At 28.6% G+C, this 9,501-nt stretch overlaps 2 protein-coding genes across 3 annotated transcripts in view; both read right to left on the reverse strand.

The window, feature by feature from the left end:
* LOC142330245 (thymidine kinase, cytosolic-like) overlaps positions 1-8,279 on the reverse strand; it is a 33,497-nt gene extending 25,218 nt beyond the window's left edge. Inside the window, exon 1 of one of the 2 annotated variants that reach the window (XM_075375413.1) lies at positions 8,094-8,279. In XM_075375413.1, the coding sequence (XP_075231528.1) occupies positions 8,094-8,147 (54 nt within the window). In that variant the 5' untranslated portion in view covers positions 8,148-8,279. Of the gene's footprint in view, positions 1-4,650; positions 4,783-8,093 lie in introns of those variants that run through there. The other variant, XM_075375414.1, reaches the window with a different exon arrangement.
* On the reverse strand, positions 4,777-7,609 carry LOC142330244 (ankyrin repeat domain-containing protein 27-like). The gene has a single exon (XM_075375412.1). It carries the CDS (start codon positions 7,561-7,563, stop codon positions 4,792-4,794), a length of 2,772 nt encoding a protein of 923 aa, XP_075231527.1. The 5' UTR covers positions 7,564-7,609; the 3' UTR covers positions 4,777-4,791.
* Positions 8,280-9,501: the final 1,222 nt, after the last annotated feature.

Here is a 9,501-nt window from a genome sequence, read left to right on the forward strand (position 1 = left end):
ATGTGGTAAGGATTTTACATGCGCATAAGGGTTTTCGTTACCTTATATTTGGAAGTTATGGTTGTTCACCTTTGCCACTGATGTGAACATTGACTCATCACTAAAAATTACATTGTCTACAAATGTATTGTCTGCAATTCCATCCATCATTTCCACATAAAACTGCAGCCAAGCAACTTAGTTGTCATCTGTCATGTATTGAACCATTGTTTAGTATGGCTTCAAGTTCAATCATTAACATAATATGCGCCAACAGTCAATTGTGGAATGCCAGTCTCAAGTGATGTATGTTGAGTTGATTTCTTCAGACTAAGTGCAAAGCTTTCTCAGAGTTGTTCCACAACAGCTTCATGAACGCTTGTGCATCCTGGTGATTTTGTATGTTTAACAGAAGAACCTTTCTCAATGAAGGTTTAGCGACAATAGTAAATTATATGCCTACTGGGAGGCTCCCTATGAAAATTAAATTGAACTGCAGTTTCTGATTGCAAATCGTGAAACCAAAATACACAGCAAGCACCAGTTCCGCACTAGTAAATGTAACCATTTTTAACAACACTGGTAGCCGAATTCAGTATTAATGGACTAAGTGAGTCAAAACTTACTATGTTTTGCTACGAAATGAGACCAATGTTTTGCAACCAAATCTAAATAAATTTTTATATACTTTTAAGATTGTGAAATCCTTTTTGAAACTCCTGGATTAATTTAAAAGAAAAGAATCAAAAGCAATCCTGAATTTTTAATCAGCATCTGTCATTAATAGATCAAACATTAGAATCCAGTTACAGATACAAGAAATAACATTTTGAAAGCCTGCTATAAAGGGTAGAAGAGATTAAAAAACTATTTATCAAATCAGTCCATGAAAGCATGATCTCTAGAGAAAATAAAAACAAGTGCGTCGGTGCATGGACATTTGACACAAGTAAAGCTTCTTAAGTAATATTATATGAAATATTAATAGTGCAAAATAACACACATACACAATATACATAAATGAGGAATATACAAAAAAATTTCTGACAAATTATATTATTCCATTTTTTATTTCCTCCATAGAATTGAGTTGGCTGAAAACATATTTAAACAAATTAAATTCTTTGATGTTATAAAATATCTTTGTAAAATGTTTAATTTTTCCACTATATTTTGTTTTTTTTTTTTTTAATTGTCTAAGTATGTAAACTGTAAAGTAAGTTTTACTTTTAATTCTTTAACAAGCAAAAAAATATTTATATACAGTTTTATTTTATATTATAACATGGATAATTAGTTTTCATTATTATAAATGATATAATAGTTTATTTATAACTAAATCAGATGATTGGTGAATGTAAATTTTAGAAGGTAAATTTACAGTAGTTTTATTAAAATCCATTTCAACAGGCACCGGATCTACTTATACTGATTTGATAGTCAAATCAAAAGGATCAATAGCTACATGATTTCGATTCAGCTAGTGCCTTACACTCATTTTTTCTGTTGACTCCACATCCCGAAGCCTATGTTAAAAAGCTTCACTTCAAAAAATTGGTTAGATCATTTAAGTAGAACGGACTAAAGTTTGAGCTGAATTAAGAGTTACGGAAGTAGATAGCAGATTAATATAAGATACTGCACAGGAGGTACATAGAGCAGAGCAAAATATTTAACTTATCATCCAACTACATATTTGTTAGATCTAATTCAATATTAAAAATATATTAGATCTACATTATTCATCCAGCCAAAAAGATCAAAAATTTGATTCTTATGTTTATTCTAATCATATGTTTCTGAGATATAAATCATATCAGACAGCTTGGTTTTTGTTAGACATAAGAAAAGAATGTTTAATAATTAAAACGCTTATAAATAACAATAAACATTAACAAAAAATGTAACACTTTTTTTAATCAACAAGAAAAAATCAGAGATTAAGACATATAGGCATAAAGATTACAAGATCTAGTTTATCAACATCTGCAATCAGAGAAGATTTATTATATTAGTAGATGCAGTAATTTTATATTTTATAACCTCTATTAAAAGTAAACAAGTCGCATAATGTTATGACCTGCAGTGTGGGTTGGGTTATATTAATACCACACTGAAAAGTATTAATCTCAAATATTTATTTGCCCTAATAGATCATTATCATCTGGCATTTTTTTACATTTAACTGATAACAGTATAATAATAAAAATACTAAAGTAATTATTACATAAATTAACCATTCTGTCGACATATTTTTTTTATAAAAACTTTATTTGTTTAAAAATAATTTATACATCATTTTTAAACTTTATTACATGAAAGCAATTTATTCTTTTAATATTTTAATTGCCTTATTTAATTCACAAATAAAATGTTACAATAACATACACATAAAATGTAACTTTGCTAATAAATAAGTGTGGTCCTATATAGATATTTGGTACTTAAGAAAACATTGGTTCCCGTAGGTCCTGTTATGAAACTAAACCCTAATGAAGCAATATCCATCAAGTTTTAACAGAAGGTGGGAACAGGTGAAGGTACTATGTGAACTGGGCAAATTACATGCAAGAAGTTTAACAACAATTTACAAAGTAAATTCAATTAAAATTGGCAAATAAGGATGCATTATAATTTTGTCAACAGTTTATTCTTGCATTAAAAATATCAATAGGATGTTTTTTTCTATGAACAGTGAGTAGGTAATAAGTGAATATTATTGTAAGAGAAAAGAATTTTTTTAAGTTGTAAAAAAAATACCGAATTACAAGAACAATAAAAACACATTCAAATTAACTGTAATGCTTATTAACTCAAGTTTATAGCAGTAATAGTAGATGAAAACACCATTCACCTACAACCTCTGAATTTTTGTTACCTTCCCATCCACGATCGTTACGTTTTAAAAACTCCCGTACTTTTGATCTTTATTAAAAAGAGAAGGAAGAGGAGATCAATTTCAAAATTCATAAACAGGCTCTCTACAATTATGTTACAGAGTAAAAATATTGTAACTTATGTCCCTTTCCTTTACAATGAAGTACTTGTGCAAAAATTGAAATTTTTGCATTCTAAATGCTTTGATTCAGAGCTGATTTTAGAGCATAAACAAAATAGGAAAATGATATAACAAACGTAATATAGTAATTTTTGTATAGTTAAGAGGTTTTTGTTTCAAGTCTCTTAGCAAATTAGTTTTTGATATAAGAAAACCCAAAAATGCCGAAAAATGCAAAAACTGGCAAGCGAGACATTGTAAAATTTATTAACCTATAGCACAAACGTTTTTTTTTAAATAAAAAAAAAATTGATTTTGAAACTTTGAAATATGAGAGAATAAATATATAAAAAATTACAAAAATAAAAATGATCATGAGCCACCAGAGAGAGATTTAACATGCACTGACCTTATACATACGGTATGAACTGTATTAATTATAAAGTAACATGTTCTAAAAACCAAAATCTATCCATGTAACAAATACTCCTGTTAACACAAGTTAGCTATTAAACTTTATTTCCAAAATCTTTAAGCAAAACTTAAAACTTTGAAATTGAAAATTTTTATCAGTATAACAGCGTTTCTCAAACAGTAAATGAAGCAAGGAATTTTAAATTTAAAAAAAAATTCTACTACTACTTAATTAAAATAAAACAGAAAATTTTTTAACTTATGCAAAACAAAGTAGCATTTTTTATTTCAGTTTATATTGAAATGTGAGCTTATAATTTTATTTATATTATTGTTTGAAGATTTTATGAAATTGGCTAATGATTTTATCATTGGCTAATTGATTCTAATAATCAAGCCTAATTTTTAGGAATCTAATAATTATGAATCAATAAAATATTTGATCCATTTGAATTTACTGTTAAATACAAAACAGGTTCTTGTTAATAGGACATGTTTTCTATGAGTAATGAGTGTTTAGTGGCTGTAATCATGAGAAAGAATGTTTCTTGTTCTGATAGATGGTAGAAGTTCAGATAACCTTCTGGTTACTACCAAAGACTGTTCATCCTGAAAATAAAATTATTATTGGTAGTAAAAAATGCAAGTGTTAAAATCAAACTGAATATTTACTGGAAAAATTAACACATGAGACAGCTACTAGTAAATACAGTTTACCGATGGTAACAATCAGGAGTCCAAACCCAAGGGTATTGAAGGTACTGACATTTTTAAAAAACAGGCACAAGAAACAGCAGTATAATACATTTTAAATTGTTCGATTTATATCAATGTGAGTTTACATAATGGAAAACGTATTATTATAAAAACTTATTTATCAGTTAAAAGTAGATATTTTTGCCTATTTTCTTTCTTCTTAGTTAACAATAAAATATGCCAGCTAGTACTAATTACATTATTATTTAGTTTCAAAAAAAGGAACTACATAAATATTGAATTTCATTTTATTCTAATGCCAAGAACAGTCTTGATATCCTAAAATGCAAACGACAGTACAATTAGGTAATTATGCTACTGAATATTTTATACGAAGAAAAAAGAATTATATAATAAAAACAGAATCCATATTATAAATCATACTTTACAATAAATACATTCAAAATATTACCAACATAAAATCATTTAAAAAGCTTTAATGATTAAAATATTAACTAATATAAATATTATTAATTGGTGTAAATTTAATATATGTAGCATACCTTGAAAATCATCTAAAATTTCATACATTCACTTCCACGTTTAAAAATCAAAAGGCAAAAATACTAATCCAATACTGTTCAGGTAAAATTGAGCAATGCATTAATCCATAAAATAAATTTCTTCAACATTATTTAAGTAAACTATACAGATATTTTGAAGGCACTGGTACATGCATTTGAAAGTAATCGAACTAAAGTAAGCGACATTTTTTCTTCTGCTTCTTCTTGAGGTGTCTTCCCAGTGTTATTTCTAACCTGAAGATTTGGTTTAAACTTCAGTAAAAGTTCTACAAGTCTAGTATTTTTTGTCATACAAGCATAATGTAATGGTGTGTTACCTAAAGAATCTTGAATATTAATGTTGCACATATCCGTTTCTAAAAGCAACTGAGCAACTTGAACTAATTTATTTTCACACGCAATATGAAGAGCTGTTCTATTTTTATTTCTTGTACGGAGATTTATAATAGCCCCAGCACTTAGTAGCATTTTTACAAGCTCAACCTGACCATGCATAACAGCAATATGTAGTGGAGTATATCCTTCAGAATTACAAACATTTACGTTAACAGATTCTGTCAACCTTGAATCTGTTTCAGATTCAGGAAGATCATGATGGACTGCTTTAGAGCACAAGCAAAGAGGATGGCATGAATGAGTTTTTTCAATGCATTCAGATCTAAGTGATGGCAATTCTAAGCCTAAATAGAAACAAGCAAGTCTTATGTCACCATAAGCAATAGCACGTAATAATCTCTCAACAAGCCTAATTTGGTCTGTAGTTCGTGGTCTTATACCAACATCCATTTTTTTCTTATCTACATTTGTTGATTTATCTTCATCATTGAAATCTAATTCTTTTGTTGAAGCAGCTGCTACTGTAACATCTTGTTTGACAGCTTCATTTTTTGTAATCTTTACATTTACGATAGTTTTTTTTGTGAAAGAAGACAACAAACAAGATATATGAAGACTATGAGCATAATCAACTGGTGTTAATTTTCGTTTATTTTCAATGGTAGGATTAGCACCGTAATCAAGTAATATTTTAACAATTGATTCATAACCCCAACGAGCAGCATTATGTAAAGCAGTTTCACCATGTCGATTCTTACTATTAACATCAATTTTTACCCCAATATGCTCTGTAAAATATAATAACGCTTTAACACAAGCTTCATGACCATTTCCTGCTGCCAGATGAAGTGGCATGTTTCCTTCATTATCAATCACATCAACAGCAGCACCACAATGTATCAATAATAATAAAGCATTCTGATGACCTCTAGAAGAAGCATAATGAAGTGGAGTAGAACCAGAATAATCTGAAGCATCAGGATTAGCACCACAAGACAATAAAACATCCACAACTTTTGGTTTACCATGCATACTGGCAATATGTAAAACTGTGTATCCTCTATCATCACAGGAATGTATTGTGGGAGTTGTATTACAAAGATTTTGTGAAATCTGTCGTTCACAATTATCACATGAACACAATGGATGACACAATTTTGAACTGAGATCACTTTCAAGCAAAATTCGTTCTTTATCAGTTTCACTATTCTCCAGAATACTTTTTAATTCGTCACCTTTTCCCTGTCGAGCTAAATCAAAAAGTATGGATAAGGAACTTCTATTAGTATCCCTTATCTTTAATAAATTATTTAAACTGTTACTAATATCAATACTCTCTTTAACACCATTATCATTAGTTATACCTTCATAAACAAATTGACCTTCTGGTTCTGAAGGACCTAACAATAAACCGGATTTAATATGCTCAATAGCAGCTTCCAAAGTTGTAAGTAAAAAACAGTTCTGATCAACCTGATTTGATAATGATGCTGAAAAATTAAATAATTTCATGTATGTTAAATGTGCAATCCAATTAGGAAGGCCAGATTTAATAACTAAGAACACAAGTATCGGTAACAAATCATCAGCAGTCACAACATTTCCTTGCGATATATTTGGAGATTCATATTTTGAAATCGCTGCTATAGTCCTTCGCAAACAACCAATCTTTCCTAAAACAGTACAATAACCATCAACTCTGGAAAGTTGAGATTTAGCTTTGGATACAGTATCATATAAATCTAACCGTACATCCAAATCTCTTAACTGCAAATCTGAGAGATTTCTAACAATTTTATTAAAATTAGCATCTTCATAAGCTGTACAAGCAGTTATACCTTTGATTAATTTTTTATAAATGGCATGATGAACATAAGATTCTACACTAGTTTTTATATTCTGCAAGAGATACTTATTTGAATTTGTTTTTGATCTTAATCTACTATCTTGAAGAGTAATCTGTAGGCAGTTTGTATATAAACCTCCTACTAAATCTCTTTGTCTCTGTAAAGACTTGTATTCTAATCTATCATTTGCAACCATAAAGTTTTTAATTGCCTCATCCATCTTTTCCAAAATTTCTTTTCCAGCACTTTCAATCCACAATAAATCGATACAGTCTCTTAATGTTTGAACAGTAATAACACTAGAATCAACATCTTCTTTATGAAAATCGGAATATAATTCCAAAGGATTTTCAATGCATAAAATTTTATACTTTAATAGCTCACTATCATAAAACGTTTCTTCAAATAACACATGCGTACTAAAGGGAGCAGAATTATCATTCGGTTCAACAGTCACAACTCTATTACAAATTTTAACTTCCCTATCATTTAATGTTCTGAAATGTGTTTCCGGTAATTCATCACTAGGTATTAAAATGTGACTAAATAAATCTTCTTGAGCTAATGCATATTTAGGTAAAGAACCCGCTCTGGGAACACAAATAATCCATCCATCATGAATTGCTTTATTAAACAATTCATAATGATCAGATTGAAGAATTTGAAAAAAGATATTGTCGTTTAAATCCTCATCATAATTTGACTCCATTATAGTTCTACCTTTGCAAACATAAATTAACAAAGAACAGATAAACAAGACTCGCTAAACAAACACAGCCACACCAAAATTACGTAATACACACACTTCAAAATAATTTACAACAGCTGTTCCTCAATCGCGCGCTTTTCAGCAAAACAAAAAATCTCACAAGGAAATAATAAATCTAAGTGAATTACACAAGATATCGTTTCGATGTTAAAATAGATATAATTAATATCCTGCAATAATAACAATAATAAAACGAAATTAACTTGTTTTTCTTAAGTTACTCTATTTTAACTTTACACTCAACGATGTTAATGGTTGGCAACGCTGGTACAATCAAACACGTACAAGTGGATATGCCGCCAAAATCGTCAGAACATAACCTTACAAGGCAGGCAAAATAATTTTAAAAATTAACTTAAATAAGATCAGTCCAAGAAAATGACCTGCATAAAAAATGTAATAAGAATCATAATATCGAAACATAATACTTATGTAACCATAAGTATCTATAAAGGATAAATAAAACTTACTTGAATTTGTCCTTTTGTAGCAACAGCGACGTCGTGTAAACCGTTACTAGTCATTCTTATTAATAAAATAAATACGATCTTAAATAATAATTCGATTTGACTAAAACAATTAACAATTCGTAGACCAAACTAGACAACCGAGTCTGCCTAATGTCAAGCACCTCACAACAAAGTGAGTTCCCGCATTCGTACTATTGGTTCCGGTACTAATTTACAAAATAATTACTACCAACAGACAAAGTTAGAATTATCACTTGAAAACTATCTGGATAACAGAAAATTATGCAAGATATAACAATAGTTTATATCTATCGTTTTTAAGGGACAATATAAAATGAAAAGTAAAAATAATGGGTAAATAAGATATGCAATACATTCGTTACCATCCAAACCAAATTTGATATTGATTGCCAAACGTTGTAATGTGTACATTAATTTTACTCTCAGTTTACCATAATAGATTATATGTTTTAAATTACTAAAATTTATATAAAAGATTTATAATTTAATTTCAGAAAATCGAGATTAAAAATTAATATAACCCGTCGTTGGGTGCAATGATGTTTCCATGACGTTTTCTAAACATAGTTCGTACTTTTAAAATCACTTAGATGATGCCGATGTATTATCCAGTTCATATAAACTCATTCAGAAGCAGTTTCAATAAATAGTAGCTTATCTTGGCAGATAAAATTCATAATTTAAATACGGGCATGCTTCTCATAACTAATAATTATTTGGTTAATATTACCAGTTAATTTTTCTCTTAAAATAATAAACCTATTGAGTAAAAGATGAATAAAAAATTATTCAATAAGACAGTTGTCTATACTACACCATAACCATACTCATTATCACATATTGCTATCAATACACAATTGAATCTGTTTTGTACTTTACAGTACTAATTTACCTGGTGAATATTGCAAGAAGAATAGTTTATTTGTAAAATAAGTTGCCCAGGAAAACATTTTTTATTACAGGTATGTTTGTTTTTTAAAAATCTACATATAAAAAACACATTAAATTAAAAATATGAGTATTATATTATAATGGTTAGGGGTAAGTATGAATATAGTAATCCTTTTTTGTAACATCTGATAATATTTGTTGATAACAAGTTGTGATAATACAATGTTTAAATGTAAAGAACTACTTACTTCACAGAAAAATTCTAAACACTGAAAAAATGGTTATAGAAAAGTTTTCTAAAAAACAACAATATTATGAAATAACAATTAAAAATAAATTGTATTATCATAAAAATGCCAGCAACATTCAATGAAACCCAGACCCCTCATTAAATTTGATGATCTAGAGAAAAATGTTCATTGGATAGGCCTTGGATGTTAGAATTTTATCTTACTTCACAGCTTGTAATTTCCAGCACACAATTCTCCAAGGGATT

Source organism: Lycorma delicatula, chromosome 9, assembly GCF_047948215.1.
Source record: "Lycorma delicatula isolate Av1 chromosome 9, ASM4794821v1, whole genome shotgun sequence".
Lineage (NCBI taxonomy): Eukaryota > Metazoa > Arthropoda > Insecta > Hemiptera > Fulgoridae > Lycorma > Lycorma delicatula.

Coding starts and splice junctions, on each gene's coding strand:
- LOC142330244 (XM_075375412.1), bottom strand. CDS start 7,563: ATGGAGTCAAATTATGATGAGGATTTAAACGACAATATCTTTTTTCAA.